This window comes from Helianthus annuus, chromosome 17, assembly GCF_002127325.2.
Source record: "Helianthus annuus cultivar XRQ/B chromosome 17, HanXRQr2.0-SUNRISE, whole genome shotgun sequence".
In the NCBI taxonomy this organism is placed as follows: Eukaryota; Viridiplantae; Streptophyta; class Magnoliopsida; order Asterales; family Asteraceae; genus Helianthus; species Helianthus annuus.
Window position 1 is genome coordinate 137493255 of NC_035449.2, and position 21132 is coordinate 137514386.

Genomic DNA, 21132 nt, shown 5'->3' on the forward strand with positions numbered 1-21132 from the left:
TGCAAAGAAGACGAATGATGTGAAGAGCTAATAGAACAGTACAAAGTACTGTACTATTTATAAGCACTTGCAAACTACTGAGCATCTTTAGCTGACGTCACCATGAAAGTGACATCTAACCTCCTAACAAACTCTAACCTCTGATCTATACAGACACTGCTTGTGTTAACTACTGCTATTACATTCTATTACATAACAGACTATAGAACAACTACTGCAACCTTCTACTGTTGTGAACGCAGCAGCACTTGTCCGGATCAGCAGTGCTTGACTCAAGGCAGTAGATTGAATCAGCAGGACTTGAGTCTTCATCAGATCTTTAATTGAGCAGCAGTTATTGGTCAGCAGTTAGTAAGATCAGCAGATAGGAGGTCATCAGTTGTTGTAATCACTTTCAAGGGGAGAGATATGTATATCAGCATCTGCTTATTCTGAATCCACTGAGCTGACCCAGTTTTGGCTTTACATTATCTGTTCCTTTGATAGGGTTCAATCCCAACAAAACGCAACACCAATCTTACCCTGCGAGCCTTCTCGGACTCAGACTGGGGAAGCATTACTAATGGAGGTCGGTCAACCACAACATATCTTTTATACCTTGGGTCCAATATCATCTCTTGGAAATATGCAAAACAAAAAACGGTCTCTAGATCCTCAACCGAAGCTGAGTACAAAGCCCTTGCTAATGCCGCTGCAGAACTGTTATGGCTTAAAAACTTACTTCATGAACTGGGCTTACCACCTGTGAGCACTCCCTCATTATACTGTGACAACACCGGGGCCACCTATGTATGTGCAAATCCAGTTTACCACTCATGCATGAAACACATAGCCTTGGACTATCACTTTGTACAGGAACAAGTCAACTCCGGGCAACTTAAAGTCCTTCACGTCAGCTCAAAGGATCAACTTGCGGATGTCAACACCAAATCGCTTCCACGGGCACCTTTCCTGCTTTTTCGGTCCAAGATTGGAGTCTCCAATGGATCCTCCATCTTGCGGGGGCGTATCAAACCCACTAATTAAGTCACCATTAAATGGAATATTATTATCTCCATTTAACCAATCAATCAAGATGATTGACCGTCCATAATTCTTGCCCAACGATCAAGCCCTTGACCATCCATAATTCTTGCCCAAAGATCAAGCCCTTGTAATTATTTTGTAATCATTGTACCTCTATATATTGTGTTGTGAATAACTAGAATGTATCCCTGATTTAATACAAACTTCTATTGTTTATACATGTGAGTGTATACATGGCTATACATAGTTGCAAACTTGGAATTAATAAGTATTTATGGTTTTATATGTTATGTCTTTTATTAATAGTTTATTAGTTAGAACATGTATTATAGTTTGACCGAATTAAATGGAGATGAAATATAGGTTCTTGACTAAGTAATATGGTTTGTGGCTAGTTTTTATATGGTTTTTCTTTATTCCCTTGTAGGCTATTTAGAGCCATTTATTCAAAGAATATTAAGCAACCATTTTGCAATCGAAACAACAGCTTTCACTTTTCTTTGCATTAATATTACTTCTTCACTTACAAATAAATATACAAGCAAGTTTCTAAGTTTTATGTGTGAGTTTAATGGGCCTAAACCAACAAGAAAGACATGAAAAAGTGATAATTGAGGAGAGAGACTATGCAAAAGAGAGTTAGAATATGAAAAGTTGGAAACAAATAAGGCGACAATTGATACCATTGATCATGGGTCGGCCTTGGAGATTTAAGGATTAGGATATTAATGTGTTTAGAAAGTAACAAATAAAATTCCACACAAACACAAACTAGTTTTAAGGTAAAAACACAAATACTATCTATACACGTTTTAGGAAGGCGTACCTATCAATATATAGTATAGCTAAGGTAAGTACCCAAGTATCTATCCATGGACACAAAATCTTCTAGTACCGAGCCTATTACTTAATATGCAATCTAGTGAACTATTGAAATGAAAACTTAAGATCTAATAACTTGAATTACTAATAATTACTACCAAGAGTTAAGAGAATATAACCATCCTAGACTCGAATCGTCAAAGACTATTTAAATTGATGATAGATGGACCTGTTAAACCACTCCAACACCTAGCTTGCCTATGGCGTATGAAGTGCTAAAACAGACTAATACTTCGCAAGGTTTATCTTATGAAACTAGAGTTAAGGCTATAAACACACCTTTAGACCTATTTCAAAAAAGCTAATGTCCGTACAGATTCTTATGACTTAAGGTTTCTAGCCTAGTGCTCAAGGCGGTCAACGAACCGAGCAAATTACAACTACCAAGGTAAGACATTTTAGAAAACCCTAGTTAGTTTCTAGAACCTTATAATCAGATCATTCTAATAAGAAAAACATATGTTTAACCAATTATGATGATTAGTTATCTATTACCGATTAAAGTATCAAGCCCTAGGCTAACGGACGTCAATATACCCTAGAGACAGCAAATAGAATCTAACATGCATAACCAATTTCAACATACACTCATATGCATTATAAGAACTAATCGTGATACACTACTAAAATAGTACAAACAGGAAATCTGTCATCAATCATAAATCAATGAATGTATCATCTTATCCGGAGAATTATACAAAAGTTTACCGAACATGACATACAAAGTCAAAATCAAAATCAAATTTGTCATCATGACAGAAGTTTAAAGATCGTAAATTTGGGAATAACCCATCGATTCATTAAATACTTGCCCGTGCCTTCAATCTTCAAGTTTCGTCCTCTTTTCTCTTCTGAATCGTCTTCCTCTTCTTTCTACAACCCTCTCACTTTTCTTGAACTCCAATCCCCTTTTAGGGTTTTCATCATAATCCTTATATATATCACAGATCTAAACCCTAGCCTCGATTGACTTACGGGCCGTACACATGGACATGCCCACGACTCTTAACCTTTAGGGGACCCACCTAATGTTGATTCTGTATTCTGTATAAATGGAGGCGGTTACGTGTCGTGACCTTCGGGTCAGGTACAGGTCGTAACCTACCTGATTTTCACATCCGTCCTTTGTCTTTTGCATGTTGTTATGTTTACACCCTTTCACATCCAAGTTACCCTATTTTCAGTATTTACCTGCAAATCTCAACAAAATGTTAACTACCATTAATTCTTACCAGATTTGCAATAATTTCCCTTTAAAATGTTTCTTTTAACACTAAAATATAACGTATCCTACGGCTATATCAAGTATTTATGGGTATTTATGTGGATTTTAGATGATGTAGAATTAGGGAATGTGTGTCGCCGTTCTAAAACAAATATAGACCTTGTTTCTTGAGGTTTTTTGCTAATGTTTTCCTCATCCGTGTCCATGACAAACCATTCCAATAATACCATGAATCAACCTAAAGCCTGCGTATCCATGAGATAAGTTTATCGAGTATTTAATTTTGGTAACTCAATCTTTTCATGTCAGTTTGAGTTTAAATTTTCTTTTGAAATCCCGTAAGGTGAGGGTTGACCGCCAATTCAAATTTCAATCGCAATTTTTTACTTCAAAATGGGTTTCCAAATAGGTTGTTGATCTCCACCCTTGGACATTTCACCATCTTGAACCATCGAAGAACCACCGTTGTTTTTCTTTTATATCAACCCGATGACAAACTTTCGTTTTTTACTTCCCAAGATCTGGTTGGAAAGCTGTAATGATGGAAATTTTAGGCTATTTCTGACCTCATATTTTCCTAATAAAATGTTTAACTTTGTCTTGTTGTTCTCGCAATAATTTAGTTCTAAGTGTTTCACGCAGTTAAAATATAAATCTTTCATGGTATGTCTAGCCAAATCTGGTAGCTAGAATGGATAAAACGAAAGAAATGCTTCATAACATGTGATACCTGTGAACATCAGTGTGGATGTTTTGGCTGCTGACATAACAAGTAATTTCATATTAAAGGGTAGTTACAAGGAGCATATGTGTACAAACCATCCACAAATATATGCAGACAAATTATTATCATACATAATTTTTTGTCTATCTTATCTTGTCTGGAAGTTCAATTTGTTCAAGCAGTATGCATACATAACTGCAAAGAACACTGTGAAACTAACTAAAACTGCAGTCACTAGTCCCAAATATCCGTCTTCATATCCAAAATGGGTTTCAACATACCATTTGATTGTTGGGTCATATGACATTCCAGGGACTTTAATCGTCTCCTTTACATCACCATATTGTGAAGCAATCAATCCTTGAAAGGTCCATGCTAGTGGGTCTATCCAATAACACCATACCCACCACTTTGGAATTTTCTGAGATGATATATAAAGGTAAAATGTATAACATATGAAGTTAACATATGAGAACTATAAACAAAATAAAAGGGGAAATTACCGGTCTGGGGATGAAGAAGCCGGAGAAGAGATTGAATAGGGAATAGAAAGCAGATGTAAGGATAGATGCAAGTTGGTCATTAGGTGCAAGTGAAACAGCCATTAGCCCATTGTATGTGAAGTATAAGAAGGTTAAGAAGTGCATGAAGAAAAACCAGAAGTATTTAACTGCTGTCCATTCGAAGCTCACCATGGTGTATATGATAACAGTGTAGTATGTAGTTTGGAAAAACACATAAGGTATTTCCACAATTACCTGTAACCAAAACAAAAAAACTCTCTCATAACAACTCCAATTAAATATGAAACTATCTTCTTATTTATTACGCAAACATAATATAACTACTTTGATCTTGAGCTAGAAGTTTTATTGTCTCTTTACTGTTGTAATAATAAGCTAATCAGCTTTTGTGAATCTTTTTACTTTTTGGAAAAATTCAGATTATTGAAAACGCCTAAGATAAAACGATAAAGAAGGATATCTTTCCCAACCAAAAAAATGAGAAACCACTCATGAAAGTCTTTTGAAGTTGGTTAAAAATGGGAGTAAATAGGAAATTTTATGTTGCCTTTTGATTATTCTGGTTTGATTATTGACCCCCTATATAATCAGATAACTAGTTGTATAATATGTCTATCAAACAATAAAAACTGATGGTGATTTGCAGTAATAAGATAGTTAAATGAGAAAAGGGATTTGTAACCTGTGCCATGGCATATGGTAACGCTGAGTACATCCCTGCAGCTCTCTCCCGATAAAATACAGTTCGTTCAAAGGCTACTACGGGAACTACCGTGGTGCCATTGTTGATTCCAGCAAACAATACAGCGCCATACAGACCCCCAAAAATCATTGTCAGGTCAGTGCTGCTGTCCCTGAAATGGAAACTAACATTATGAACATGTTTACACTTCACACTCTTGATCTACAAGATAAATGTGGCAAGATGGAGTGTCAAATGTGATTTTTGATTTGACCACTCTTAGGCTATAGGGTGTGGTCATGACCCTCATGACCACCATGACCCTCCACATAGGCACCTTGTCATCTATCTTTAATCCATCATTCAAAACCACTATCCTAAGGGTGTGGTCATGACCCAAACCACTATCCCCTTTATTTTTTTTTAATTTATTTTTGTCTTAAAATTATTAAATGGGAGGGTCATGGTAATCGTGGTTTAACCCATGGGAACCACCATCAATCAAGGAGGGGGATGGTGTACCATTTAATTAATTTAATTAATGGTCCTATGTGGAAATAATGTTCCAATCCATGACCCCCACACCCCATAGCCTTATATCTAATGTGTTTTGATTGAACTCATTTGAGATAAAACACAACCTTATAAAGTAATGAGTTAGAATTAATGATGACTAACCTTTTACTACCAACCTTCCAGAATATAGTTCCAACCAAGAGTGCTGTGACAAGGGTGAAGCAGAATCTAACAAGGTTATATTCAGGAGTTCTCCAATAACTGTGCCATTGTTTTTGTATACAAGACTTAAATTGGCTCCACATGGACTGGGCATATTGAGTTGTGTAGAAAAGTTGTTTTGCTCCTGAAGGAGGTATGCTTAATTCTTTCACAAGAGCAATATTTCTTCTGCTTAAGGAGACTTGTGTGTCAATTTGAAATCTCTAAGTATGAAACATAAAAATAAAATAATATCACTTACTCATAAAGGGTTGACGACTTATAATGCTGTGCAAAATCGATCCCAAGCCTCTTTTCGGCAGCAACTGAGGTGACTTCAAGCAACCATGTTGCGGGATTTTGTTGCTCTACTATTTTTGGGACCCCATGAATTCCCTAGATTGTAAAATAATCCAAATCTCTATATATTGATTAAGAGGTTTTACATGCTATATGGTGATACTTTAGAGGACTTTCATAAGTAATAAATTGGTCAAGATGGTCACATGTAATTGCTAGAGTATGAACATTTAATCATGATTGAAGTACCTCAAGATACTCAATAAGTTTGGTTGACTTTAGGCCCAATGGCCCGGAGTAGATTACTTGTCCTCCTGTTTTCATTAGCAGTAGCTAGTGCAAAATACAAAAAAAATAAGTTCCATCATTATAGAGTGTATGTATCTTTTGTGAAATACAAATACCTCATCAAAGGCTTCAAAAATATCAACTCCAGGTTGATGGATGGTGCAAACAACGGTTCTTCCTGTGTCCACTGTGTTTCTCACTGTTCTCATAACAATTGCTGCTGCTCTTGCATCAAGTCCAGTTGTTGGTTCATCCATAAATATGATTGACGGATTAGCAACGAGCTCTACTGCAATCGTCAGTCTCTTTCTTTGTTGAGTTGACAAACCACTAATACCTGGAATCCCTACAATCATGTCCTTCAGATTTGTCAGTTCAACCAATTCCATCACCTCCTCCACAAAAAGCTGATCAAGAAATATAAAAGAAGAATCAGAGTTTTAGCAATTCAAAGTCTACTAGTCCATTATATATATTCCATAGCAGAAGAAGAAATGCAGTGCCATAAACAAAAGGAAAAATACTGCTTATTTCTTTACCATCTTTTCATCTCTATTGATATCTTTAGGGAGTCGAAGGAAAGCTGAAAAAAGGAGAGATTCATAGACAGTGACTTGTGGTGAGTGGATATCATTTTGTTCACAGTATCCAGAAATCCTAGTGAAAGTGTGTTGAACTTTTGGAAATCCTGAGATTCTGATATCGCCTTCTATGTAGCCGCCAGTCTTTCTTCCTGATAAGACATCCATCAAAGTTGTTTTCCCGGCTCCACTAATTCCCATCAATGCAGTGAGGACACCTGGCCTAAATGCACCACTTACCTCTGTAAGTAACTGTAGCTTGTTGTCTTTTGTCGTACTTTCTTCTTTCATTGCCTGTTGATTCATTGAAACCACAAAAAAATCATCCTATAATTTTCATACTAATTAATCATAAGTGGTGATTGAAACAAATGGTCTTAGTGACATAATGCTAAAAGATTGTATGTACATCACCAATGAAGATTTAGATGAATGTATATAAATAGACACACACACTTACTAGGGGCATGTCAACATAGTAGTTTATGTTGTCAAATGACATAGAGAGTGGAGTGAATGGAAGAATCATCCCTCTTTTGGGAGCAGCACCCGCAACACCTGAATCTTCATTTATATTATGGGTTTTCTGGATCATCATTTCCCCTGGAAAAATATAGTCAGTTAAATGAAAGGATATCCATAACAAACTACAATATCTTTTTATTCATAGAATATCCCTTACTCGAGTTTTTTGCTTCAACAACATGATCAACTTCCATTACATTAGCTTCATCATCATGTATAGTTGCTTGTGGCTTTCCAGGAGCTAGTATTGTATATAAAACGCTAATTATTATATGTCAAATGTCACGTGTGCTACACAAATATACAGATTATATGCATATTTGTCTTCACAAGTTAGAGAAAGATGTAATCACTATCAAGTTGTTCACACTTATAGGTGTGTGAAAAATGTTCACATTTATATGTCTGATAAGTATACAAAATTTATAAGAAAAGACTGTTTGTACTTTGAAGGACGAAGAAAATGTAGAGTTTGTGTACTCTAAACAATGTTATTGTTACAACTAGTTTCTTCAAGTAAGAGGAAGGGTGGTCAATTTCTGTGTCGATGTTTCTCTTACGTGAAGAAATAAGTTTAGGTAAGCTGTATATTTCCTGATACTTCCGAGTGTGTGCATTCTTTTCTACAGTTACAAATGTGACATTTCTTTTTGATTTTTTTCACACCTATAAATGCAAACATATTTTTATATGTACATCGCTAAAATACACAAGGGCCAGAACTACCATCTAAATATGCAAGAGCTAAAGTGAAGAGAACGTTGAAAAGGACCGCTAGACCAAGAAGAGCAGTTGCTCCTATCCAGAACCAGTTTCTGTCAGGGGTCACTCCAAAGTTCTGTAAAATCGCTACACCTAGTGTGGTACTGTTGTCAGACCCCTAAAATCCAGCAAAATTTTAGTCAATATTTTTGTTATCTATGAATAAACAAGACGTAGAAACAACATACCAGTTTGTTCATCCACCTTGGAGCTAATAGTTCATTTGTTGTTAAGGCATTGAAACCGTAGCTTAAAGGTGAAACCCAATAGGCCCACTGCCACCAGTCTGGAATTCGCCCTGTTACATAAGTAGTTGGTTATCAGGATCAGGTTCTGAAAACTATCTAGCTAACTCCGCGATTTTGAAGGTGTACTAGATATGGAATGGATTAAAGATGTAGCTAATTGTACGTGGCAAGCGGGGCGGGTTGGGTATTGGGTCAAAATGAAATCACCAGAATGGGTAATGCTTATAGTAAGGGTCGAGTTGGTCCAGAAACATCTTTTCTCCTTTGTAACCGATTAATGCGTTAATTGTGATTTAGGAACACTATTACTACCGTCTAAGTCACTGTATAGAACAATAAATTAGAGGTTGTATACATTAAAAATAGATTTTGGGTGACCTTTGACACATTTGATTAGTTTTTCTTTGTGATTAGTAAGTGAATCGGTTGAATTTTTCCATCATTGTGATTGCGTATCTGGAACTAACCTTTAGGAAGGACAATACCACCCAGAAGGAAACATGACTCAAGAACGAGTGTTCCGGCAGTGTTGGCTATTGTCATTGTTCTACAAACTGCAGCATTTAACCTGAATAATCCTGACGCCATTTGTTGAATCAGAAACATTAACAGGAAGTGCTTAAAAAACCTGACAAGTGGACATATTCCATATTTAGTTAGCTTAGGAGGGACATATGATTTGTTCAATATAAAAAATAAACTGGTTTAAGATTTCCTAAAGTCTACTGTTTATTTAGGTGATGTCTTAAACTATTTCATTAGATAATACTGATATAATATACTTTTTTACTACACTTATTGTATATACCTGCTAGGCTCAGGGGCGAAACCAATGACATAGTAGGTCATTACTGTCCAAACAGTAGACTCTACCAATGATATAGGGATACGTAGCAGGATAGTTGGAATCGTAAACGCCCATGTTGGATGAAAAAGGAGTTCCCTGTGTTTGTATAGCACAGGAAGCCTCTCTATGGTCATTGGAAGTTCAGGAAACCCATTGAACATATTAGTAATGAGTGCAAACAAGATGGCTCCAACATAAACACCACCATCTTCTTCATTTCTTGAATACATTCTAGTCCTCAAGAACATTGTTGCACCAATAATTGCCACAAAGCTGATTTGAAGAGTTTTGGCTATATATACTACAGCACTTCTTTTAACAAGTAACCATTCTTTATCAAAACATGCCTTAAAGAGCTCTCTTTTAGTGACTGTGTACTTTTTGAAGACTAGTGCTGATTTTTTACTTTCAGTTTGCTTGTATGGCACAAGCAGCTCGTTCTGTAGCTGTTCGCCAATGTGAAATTGCTTGAAATGCTCTGAAAATTGAGAGACTGCAACATAGGTGTACGGCTTGCTTTTATCGGCCCAATATTGTTCTTGGTCCTTCTGAGAGATTACCTGTTGAAAAAAAAAGGAATGTTTGGAATTGTGATCCTATGCTATATTCTTTACTCCAGATAAAATTGAATCTTAATTGAGGTAGTTCATCAATCCATTTCTACTTTCAATTTCCTTACCTGGAAACTGATGAGTTTCCAAGTGACAAAACAATGTAACTATACGTAAAATATTTAGACATTAACAAGTTCATAAACAAAATAATAATCGTACTTCAAGGAAAAAGTATGCACTTCATAAACAACATAATAATCATACTTCAAGGAAAAGTATGCACTTGAATCTTACTCAAAGTAGGAGGAACGATAAGAGGATGAATTAATAAAATACTAAAAAATATTAAGCTATTACTAAATTAAGAATTGGCAGAGGAACCAAACGTTTTGAGATACCTTTACCATTAAACTTATATATAGTGTTTTCCATTTGAAGCCAAAATAATTACATTTGATAATCGAAAAGGATTTGATGTAGGAAAGCAACTAATTATATAATTGAAATTAGAGTTAAATGTCATTTTGGTCCCTGTGATTTGGGTTATTTTGTCAGTTTAGTACAAAAGTTTCATATTTTGTCTGTGGGTCCAAAAAGGTTTCACCTTTGCCATTCTAGTTAGTTCACTGGGTTAACTTCATCCATTTTTTCTGTTAACGAGAAGGGCAATTCGATCATTTTATATGTTGCCCTTCTGGTTAACAAAATTACATATAAAATGATCGAATTGCCCTTCACGTTAATAGAAAAAATGGATGAAGTTGACCCATTGACTAAAATGGCAACGGTGAAATCTTTTTGAACCCACAGGCGAAAAATGAAACCTTTGAACTAAACTGACAAAATGGCCCAAACCACAGGGACTAAAATGACATTTAACTCTTTCCAATATGATAGTAACTTTTGAAAGGCACATCCTAATACCCTCTACCATTGTTTGCAAGATGATCTTGTATGAAAAAAAAACTTTCAACAAAATCTCTTTAATGTGTACATCTAAAGGTATTTCAAATCTATAGTCTACAACTTTGGGATCAAATTAACAGAATGATTTAATGGGATAGCTAATTAATTACCTCTTGTAAGAAATCCGCAATTCCTTTTCTCTCTGGACAAACGAATCCCAAACTCTGAAAGAAGTTAGCAATATGCTCTATTGGGCCTTGATATACAACCTGGCCTTGTGATAAAAGGATGATGTCATCAAACAGATTAAAAGTCTCTGGAGAAGGCTGGAGGAGGGACATGAGGATGGTGGTTTCTGTCAAGTGTGCTATCTGTTGCAGACATTTGACTATTTGAAATGTTGTTGAAGTATCTAAGCCTGATGATATCTCATCCATAAATAGTGCCCTTGTTGATCCAACCATCATCTCACCTGTTTGTATTCAATGATTGTTTATAAACTCATGGTTGTTGATTGTATTCTTATTATATATTTTATGAAGCTAGTAATGAAAACATTGCATTCTCAGTCTAGATTTTCTAGGCTAGCATATTTATAACCATATACAAAACTACAACGGCTACCAAAGAAAATGGCATATCCAAGATTTATTACTAGTACGACGGATTTCCTATGGATGCATTAGAATTTAAAGAAATTATTTTTTAGATTGGAACACTACAATGATAGATGCTGGATCCAAATTTATATAGTTAACATAAATACCTTTTGGCAATTTTTAAAATATTTCAGAGATAATGAGTTTATTAACTTATTATAACAAAACACAAGCATCATCAAAGTAACTATAATATTAATCTTTTGGTTATAGAGCACACCAGTTAACTAGTTAACCATCATGATATCTCCTTATGAAGTTTTTGGCGTTATAAATAGAGTTTGGACGTCTTTCAAATCATTTGAGATTTGATATATTCAATATTTAGTTTACCTTTTGAGATAAAAACAAGGTCCAAATTGTCACGTTAACATGTAAATGAGCCAAAGTTGCAACATTTAGATGCATTTTATTACGGTTTTCGTGTCTTGGAAAGTCCCTAGGAGTAGTAACTCAGAAAATATTGGCATGTTGGTGTCAGCATAATTAGTTATATTGGGCCTTTTTTACTGGGCTTTAATTTATTAGCTAGGCTAACTCTGGATTGCTTCCATGTTATAATCTTGTTTTCCTTTGTCTCTTTGTATTCCACATTTTACTAATAATAAAAGCCTAGGTGTGTTCCATGTATACCATATTCTGATTCAATGACATACTATTGATACATGCTCAAATTGATTATGTGATTGTATATATGTTGCATAATATCTTGATATGAATAATTAAGTATGAGATATAATTAGTTACCTGTTGTTAGTCGCTTTTTTTGTCCTCCAGATATTCCTCTTATCATCTGGTTTCCAACAACGGTGTCCCGACATATCTCAAGTCCCAATATCTATAGTGATTTTAACCAAAATTTAATGAGAACATAATCTGTCTTGATACGATAAATGAATAAAGGATGTAATATCTTTTCGTATTTAAACTGTCAACCCACTAACACAACAACAATGTCTAAATATGCTTGGGGTGTTTGGTTTCTATTTTGTAAGTTGAGAATGTGATATTAAAAAATTAAAAGCATACAAATTTCAGCTTTTATAAAACTTGTTGCATGAGATGGTGTTTGGATGAGATGGTGTTTGGACGTGATCACTATTCAAGTTTGTAATATATAAAAGGCAAATTGGATTTTAACATTTTAAAATATGATCCATTGGCTAATAATACGTAATGACGATGTAACCAATGACACTCTTAGCTTTCACTTTTGTTGCTAAGGGCAATCTGATGAACAAGATGATATTAGGGTGGTTTGATTGATCTCATGGGGTGGTTATAGGAGATCTTTTAAAGTCTAGAGACTAATAGTACAATTACTCTTATATATGGAGTCTCTATTTTAATTAGAAGTTTTTTAGGATTATGTTTCCTGGTTTAATTACTTTCTTGTTCTCCATGTAGTTTATGTATAAATATGATGCTAGGGTTATTTGTTTTAAAAAAATTCATTATAATTTCTTCTTAATTAATAGAAAAGAGTTGAACAAGTTGTTCAATCTTTTTGTGTTCTTCTTGTCTGGTGTCCACTTGTTAAGTTTAACAATTGGTATCAGAGCCTAAACGATCTTAGGCTCGTTCTTTATTGCCTTTCCCACATGTTTGCCTGAATCAAAGAAGACGTTCGTCCTTTCAAGAATTCGTGGTCGATTTATCTTTTGTTGTTGGAATCAAACCAATTACTGGGTTAGGTAGATGTGTGATATGTCCTACCTTCAGGGTTAGGATTTGTGGAAAGTAACCAATAGTTCAGGGTCAGGATAGATATAGGAGAAGCGATCAGGAAGTGGCATGTGATATTCGAAATGGCTATGTTTATGATGAAGAGAATCGTTAAAGAGGAGATATTGGAACACTTTCAAGATGCCGAAACACCAAAGCAGGTTTGGGAATCCTTGAAAGATTGTTTTCCAAGAAAAACAATATCTGGTTACAACTTCTTGAAACCAAGTTGTTATCGGTCATATAGAAAACCAGTACGTCACCTTCAGATTCGACAGATTCATCTGACACAACACTGTATACATGCTATTTACCATACTCTTTCTTAGGATCAGGAAACTCGTTTTTAAAATTCCCCTTTTCACCACAGTTCCAGCACCTCACATTCTTCCCAGCTTTAGACAAGCTTTTCCCACGACTCCTACTTCTTCTGTTATTACCTCTTCCCCTGCTAACACTAAACATAACAGAAATAGATCCTCCACTAGAGTTCCTCCGGCGAATGTCTTCACCTAAAACACTATCCCGGATCCGATCAAACTTCAAATTTCCAGTTCCAGCAGTTTCAGTGACCGTTGTCACAAACCCTGACCAACTATCAGGTAAGGAAGATAACAAAATCACAGCTTGAGTGTCATCATCGAACTTCATGTCCACAGTTGCTAACCTAGACAATATCGAATTGACTTCTTAATGTGATCAGCAACTAGACTGCCCTCACTCATTCTCATATTAAACAGTTTCCTCATCAAGAACACCCTATTACCGGCAGACGGCTTCTCATACATATTGGACAGAGTTGTTAACATACCGCGAGCAGTTGTTTCTTTCATGATATTAAAAGCAACGCTCCTCGTCAAAGCTAATGTAATTTTACGTCTTGCCTTTTTCTCCTTTGAGTTCCAAATTGCTTCAGCAGGTTTCTCCATTCCAGCTGGATTTTCTTCCAATACCACATCCAAATCACATTCACCAAGCAACGCCTCTATTTGCATTCTCCACCATGCAAAATCAGCACCGTTGAACTTCTCGATTCAAAACTTCCCGCCTTTAGCCATAGCCAATGAGAAAATCAGAAAAAAAAAACACAAGGAACCAAGCAACCGAAACTCGAGCAACCATTAATAAACTAGAAACCCAAAGTACCTGAACCAACAACTTCTCCTGCAAACCCGAGCGAAAATCAGTGAATAACCAGGGTTCAAGAACCGAAACTGTGATCGCCAAACACCCCAAAACCACTAGATTTGCAAGAACAAACCCTAGACCGTATGAGCCGTAACCAAAGAATAGTTACGGGTCATAAACAAGTCAGCGGCGACTGCATCAACAACAGATCAAGATCTCTCTTCCAGCTCTCTCTCGCTCCCTCTTCTGCAATAACCATGTGAATCGTGTGTTTAACTGAACCTATGGCTCTGATACCACTTGTTAGGATATCGGATCAAAGTAGGGTCGAGCAGAAGCGGAACAAATACACACACACTAGCAGAAAATAAAGAACACGAGAATTTACGTGGTTTAGTCAAGGTGTGACCTACGTCCACGGGTTGCAACTAGGGTTTCACTTTTATTAGATGCTCACAACTGTTTACAGAATGACACAGACTACAATTACATAATAAGTATTTATAGAACTATATTAGGGTTTCCTACTTGGTCAACAAGTTAACTAAGTGGGCCTAACAACTAGGGTTAGCTAACCCTAATTAGGGCTGGCTCCCCTAAAGCCTACGAACCCAACAGTTATTTACTGATCTAATCTATATGCTTTTTGTAGGATATTATCACGAAACAGCCTCTCGGGCCATGTTCCAGTAGCAATGGCAAAACTTGTTAATCTTGAGTATGTAGATTTCTCTTTCAAGAAAGCCATTAGCAAATCTAGCCCATTTGTTAAACTTAATGTTTCACACAATCAGCTATAAGGTGAGTTATCAGGTGAAGACGATGTAGCAGATTGTAATTTTAGCTGGACAAACGAGATACAAGTTTGGCCGGAGATGTAGGGTGGCCGGAGATGTAGGTTTGGCCGGAGAGAGAGGGTGGAGGTGTTTTATGATAAAAAGTGGGGTCCACTTTATTTATTAAATGCTTAATTACATTTTTATTATTTTTTAATAGTAAGGCATTTTAGTCAATGCACGTCAAGTTTAGACCAAAAACTAACCCACATTCACGTTAGTGAACTATCCGAGAAACAAGTGTACAAATGTTAGGGAACAAGGTCGTAAATTTATAAAGGTGGAGACTAAATGTGAAATTTCACCAAACCGTAGGAACTATCTCAATATTTTTCTCTGAATCTCGATGTTTAGTAAGATTATGTTTCCTAGTTTAATTAGTTTTTTTTTTTCTCTAAGTAGTTTACCTATAAAAAGGTTCTAGGATTATTTGTTTTTCATTCCTTCATTGTAATATCTTCTTGATTAATAGAAAAGAGTCAAACTGGTTGTTTAACTGTTTTGTGTTCTTCATGTGTGATATCTCTTGTTAGGTTCAACACAATCTCACTCTAACTAAAAAGTAACTTTATTTACTTCTTCGTTAAAGTGGGATTGTTCGTTAAAGTGAAAGTTAAGAGTGTCATTGGTATAAAAGTTCCATCTGTTGTTAAAAAAAAAAAAGTAGTGTCATTGGTTAGGTTACGAGTATGAATAATTATCAATCAACATATTACAATTCGGATATCCAATTTGCGATTGTATAAGTAATTTTATATTTTGTTTTAAGAATTAGTTTGATCTTTAAATTAACATATAATGATGCTCAGAACCAGAAGTAGCATACCCAACACTACACCGCTGAGTATAAGTTGCCTTGGAAGGAGAAAATAATTGTATACTTACCTTGATAATATAGTCAGAAATTATATTGTTCTCAACACCTTCAATTGCGTTAGCCTGCATTGGAAACCTTCAATCAGAACATTATGGCATATATGAAAGCCAATATATAATGGAATGAAATACTATAAATTCTTATTTCTTGTTATAAATCCTACTACCTTCATGAAGAGGTCAACATCTCCTTCTGGAAATATCCCAGCCTCTTTCTCTCTTCTATCAATCTCAGCCAGCAACTCTGTAACATATTATACTTTCAAAAAGAATTCCATAACTTTAACCCAAAGAAATTTAATACATATGATCAGTCGAGGTAGCATAACGGGGCAATAAACACTTCTTGTCTATTTCATCAAACAATATGTGTGTCAAATGTGATGAAAAAGATTAAAGTGTTCTGATGATAATTTAACTTTTAAACGATTTAGGAGGTTTTATGTTTAAGAATAAACTTTGGACTTTACAACTATTTTTATTTTATTTTATCCATTTGACCCGTTAGAGAAAACAAAGATAACCAAAGTAAAAATGGGTCAAAATTGCGAGATCCAACAATGGGTAAACCATTAAGTACCATATCTGGATCCAACTCCATGACACCTAGCTGAAAAATCAAGAGTTTCTTTGACCGTCATTTCTCCTACATGAACATCATTTTGGCTGATATATGAAGATGTCCTCTGTGGAACAAATTCTTCAAGTGTAAGCCCGTTGTACGTCACTTTTCCTTCAACCTGCATTGATCAAATATGTTGTGATCAAATTTAAATACTGTATTTGTTTCGGATAACATGATGAACATGCATCTTCATGACGCTATTTCTTGAAATCTGACATTTAAGCCTTGGTCTAACCGTCCTGCCAAAGCCATCAATAATGTTGTCTTTCCGGAGGATGGCGGGCCTAGTAAAAGGGTCATCCTGCGAAAGAAGAAAAAAATAAGAACAATATATGTTTTGTGCCGACCCAAAATGATGGCCTTTATTTCCCCAAAATTTTTTTTTTTTTTTTTTCAGTTTACATATGCACAGTTACTTAATGTAAACAACAAATTCCCCCTGATTGATGTTCATTTGTAGGTAGAAATTTCGACGCACAACGAAAGCGATAAAACAATAAGATAAATTCTCAAAGGAAGTTGATTAATTTTCTGAATGCATAAACCATTACATAAGGTGCTCTTTTATAGGTTTTTTTTTTTTTTTTTTTTTAAAAAATGGCAGGTTTGCCAAATTCTCGAACTTACAAACTGACATAAATAAGTTAAAATTAACACTATAAATAAAGATGTAAATCACGCTAATCATTAATTTACGCGTTATTAGCTAAAAAGGAAACTTTGGAAAATTGATGAAAACGGGAGAAATCGGTGATTGACGAAATTTGATCCTTAAATCAATTTGGGCTTGACAGCCGCGCCAGTTGGCTTGTCGAGACCTTTCCATCACCTACTCGTGGGCCCGTAACTCCAATCGTAGCACAAGTTACGCCCATTTGAAGTTTGGTCCTTTTATGCCCCACTTCCCTTTACCAAGCAGATAAGAATCTGCCAGCTCTTCGACCCGCTCCTCATCAAAACTTCAGTATGTTAGATATAAAAACCAACTTTAGAACATATATATTACTTATTGTTCTAAAGCAAGGTTCGTTAGTGGTTTGTTAGAACTTATAAGTTTTAGCTAATGTGCTTCTGTCCTAAGTCATACTGTGTTCTAACTCCTAAGTCATGATGTAAGTCCATATATATCACAGTTAACCATTTGGATATGTTGGTGGATAAAATATGACTTTAGAACTCTAGTTATGGCATACTATTATATTGATCAATTATATGTTAATGGGGGTTTAAATCTAAATCATTCACACAAAAAAATTACCTTGAAGGCTTGATCATCCCTGAAACATCACTAAGAATCGTAAGTTTTCTTTTCTTGGATAGTCCAATACCAAGAAAACCCAGAGCCATGTCAGCAAGGTTGCGGGCTGTGTTTGTAAGAGTCGGTATAGCTCTATTACCTACATAGCAGGTAGTTTTCACTGTTAAATTCTCAAATCGAACTTCGATTGTTGGAAGAGTAACACCAATCCTGCAACCCAAAAGATGTAATTAGTGAGACTTCCAATGAGCTTCTTGTAACCATACAAATGTTGAAATATACATTAGCTTTCTTCAATATGATTAAAAGAATATTTTTCATGAAGTTTTAATGTTTCTTCTTAGGACAGTTTCTTTTCATGCTGCATTATTTGTTATTTATAATCTCACATATGTACTCGTGACTTGTTTTCGCTTGCTAACTCTTTCACTTTAGCTCATTGATGATGAGATATTAATGGACTGTATCGTGTATATTTACCTAAAATAGGGATTGTATTATATATATATATATATATATATATATATATATATATATATAGGGTAGGGATATGGTAAAAAGTGTTTAAAATGTGAGAAGGGTAAGAAGTGTTTTAAACCATTGGATATTTGATCTAATGGTTGAGATTAATAGGGTATAAAAATATAAATTGTGTTTTAATTAGAGGGACCTTATGTAAAATTGAAGGGCAATAGTGTCTTTTTCAATGTTTGAAATATGGTAACCGTAACCTACACAACCAAAAACACCTACATTCACTCATTTTTCCTTAAATATCGGAATTAATGATTCACCTTAATTGTAGGGAGGTCTTTGGTTGCATATTCTTCATACGTTATCATAAAGAGATCTATAATCAGATTCATGGTGTGGTGTTCTAAAACAATAGGATAAATTGACTATGATTCAAGTCATGGTGTTTTATCTGGAAACATTGTTCATGGCGTGGTGTTTTAAACATCTATGATTCAAGTCATGGTGTTTTATCTGGAGACATTGTTCATGGCGTGGTGTTTTATCAATACAAAACATTCCCAGATTTTAAAACACCATGACTATGATTCAAGTCATTGTGTTTTATCTGGAGACATTGTTCATGGTGTTTTATATGGAGACATTGTATAATCAGATTCATGGCGTGGTGTTTTAAAACAACTAGATAAATTGACTATGATTCAAGTCATGGTGTTTTATCTAGAGACATTGTTCATGGCGTGGTGTTTTAAAAATCTGGAGACATTGACTATGATTCAAGTCATGGTGTTTTATCTGGAATCTAGAAAACATTGTATTGTGATTACATCCATGGTGTTTTAACATCTGGACAATCAATACGAAACATTCCCAGATTTTAAAACACCATGACTATGATTCAAGTCATGGTATTTTATCTGGAATCCAAAAAACATTAAAACACCAATTCAAGATCGAAGCTGTATGTATATAACCCTTTAAAACACCAGAATCGAAGAAGGGTGCAGAAGTTAAACAACTGTATTGTCTCTAGCGATTTTATAAGACTTCTTGTATTTATAATTGATGAAGAATGATATGTAGATAACAATCGTATTGGATCTTGCAAAAAAAATACAAAATTCGAATCAATCCCTAAACATTCTCATCGCCAGTTATTTTTTTCCAGTTATATTGGAAATCAATTAATTGACAAGAATGTACAATTACTAATATACCCTTTTGAATTAATTAAGATGAGGGACACTTGTCATTCCCAAATTATTTCTTACACTTCTTACAAAAGATGGACTTTGTACAGGATCCTCTACCTATATATATATATTGAGTAATAGAGATTGGGCGGGTTGCCCGGATACCCGTCGCTACTAGTGGTTATTGTGTTTATTATGGTGATAATCTAATTATCCCCCCACTTATGGCCTAGTGGTAGGAAACTTGGGTTTTCCAGTGGAGACTCAAGTTCAATTCCACTTGTGTCAGATTGGGGTGGATATTGGCAATGATGGTGACAAACCCACCGGGGGGGGGGGGGGGTTCGGTCCTGAGCCGCACCCCGGTTTTCATCCGGCTGTTACTTCAGCGAGGCATTTCGTGTGGAGGCAGTACCGTTTTCTCTAAATCCTGACCCTATATATATATATATGGGAGGTTATTTTAGAAGAAAATTTAATTAAAAAAAAAAGAACAAAGCGTACAATTATAAAATATTAAATAGTTTTTCTCTCATCTCATTTATCATAATCTTTAATTAATTAATCATAAAGACAATAATCATTCAAGCTATTTTTTTTGCCTACACACTTAAAGTTAACTTACATATTTCGAAATTTATCATACAATATTGAAATTTATCCCACACAACCCGTAATATATGCTACACACCTCGTAATTCATTTTAAACTCTAAACGATGATTATATATTATTTTGTTTTGAAAAAAAATATATATATTGAACATAAGTTACAAATTTTATGTAGTTAGTTATTAAAGAGGAACAATACAAATTTCTTGTTTTTTATTCTTATAAAAAGTTTCTTCTTATTTCTTCTCATTCTTATTATATATATATATATATATATATATATATATATATATATATATATATATAGGGAGACTTTCAAATAAAAACCATGCCCTTAATGCAAGAACTAAAGAACTAGTGACAACTAACCATTGTCTAACACATCACTAATCCTATCTCATAATTAAAAGGGCAAATTGGTCCATTAACACAAAATCAATACATCAACTCATGCAGACCTGCCCTCCCATGCCCTTATCAAGTAATCTCGAGCTAACAAATATCCTGACCAGTTTCAAGTTCCATCTTCCCTCTCAAAACTCATCCCACTATTAGGGTTTGTATCTAGAGAGAGAATTAAGGTGAACGAGTTCGAGCCGGAGAAAACAATGGCAAACGGTGATCCATCCCAGTAAACCAACGACGATGAACATGTAGGTGAAGGATGGTAGATGTTAATCTGATATCGATGGCGAAAGATACTAGTTTACACGATTGGGACATTATAGATCATATTTACGCTCAAGATCTTATTACATGCAACTCCCAGAGGCTCGATAGGGTTTAGATGAGACCAGAAGTGATGTAAACCTTAAACCTTGTTTGTGAAAGTTCTTCAAGTCAGAAGACACCAACTGATGTAGCAGATTGTTAGACCCATCCAGAAGGTATTAATATCTATCTACTTGCCATTTTTATTGGGAGGGGGGTGTGACACTGTGTGCTTTACCAAACTT

At 35.1% G+C, this 21132-nt stretch overlaps 1 protein-coding gene across 1 annotated transcript in view; it reads right to left on the minus strand.

The window, feature by feature from the left end:
- Nucleotides 1–3891: 3891 nt before the first annotated feature.
- Nucleotides 3892–21132, minus strand: part of LOC110922946 (ABC transporter G family member 29) — a 33512-nt gene continuing 16271 nt past the window's right edge. The window contains exons 2-22 of the mRNA XM_022167141.2: nt 17899–18108; nt 16857–16941; nt 16596–16755; nt 16183–16259; nt 16025–16078; nt 12198–12288; nt 10962–11263; nt 9293–9891; nt 8952–9112; nt 8425–8534; nt 8201–8354; nt 7632–7715; nt 7410–7552; nt 6908–7243; nt 6485–6775; nt 6330–6413; nt 6043–6176; nt 5742–5969; nt 5064–5235; nt 4361–4615; nt 3892–4278 (exon numbers count right to left, since the gene is read on the minus strand). Of these exons, the coding sequence (XP_022022833.2) occupies nt 4006–4278; nt 4361–4615; nt 5064–5235; nt 5742–5969; nt 6043–6176; nt 6330–6413; nt 6485–6775; nt 6908–7243; nt 7410–7552; nt 7632–7715; nt 8201–8354; nt 8425–8534; nt 8952–9112; nt 9293–9891; nt 10962–11263; nt 12198–12288; nt 16025–16078; nt 16183–16259; nt 16596–16755; nt 16857–16941; nt 17899–18108 (4003 nt within the window). The 3' untranslated portion in view covers nt 3892–4005. The remainder of the gene's footprint in view (nt 4279–4360; nt 4616–5063; nt 5236–5741; nt 5970–6042; nt 6177–6329; nt 6414–6484; nt 6776–6907; nt 7244–7409; nt 7553–7631; nt 7716–8200; nt 8355–8424; nt 8535–8951; nt 9113–9292; nt 9892–10961; nt 11264–12197; nt 12289–16024; nt 16079–16182; nt 16260–16595; nt 16756–16856; nt 16942–17898; nt 18109–21132) is intronic.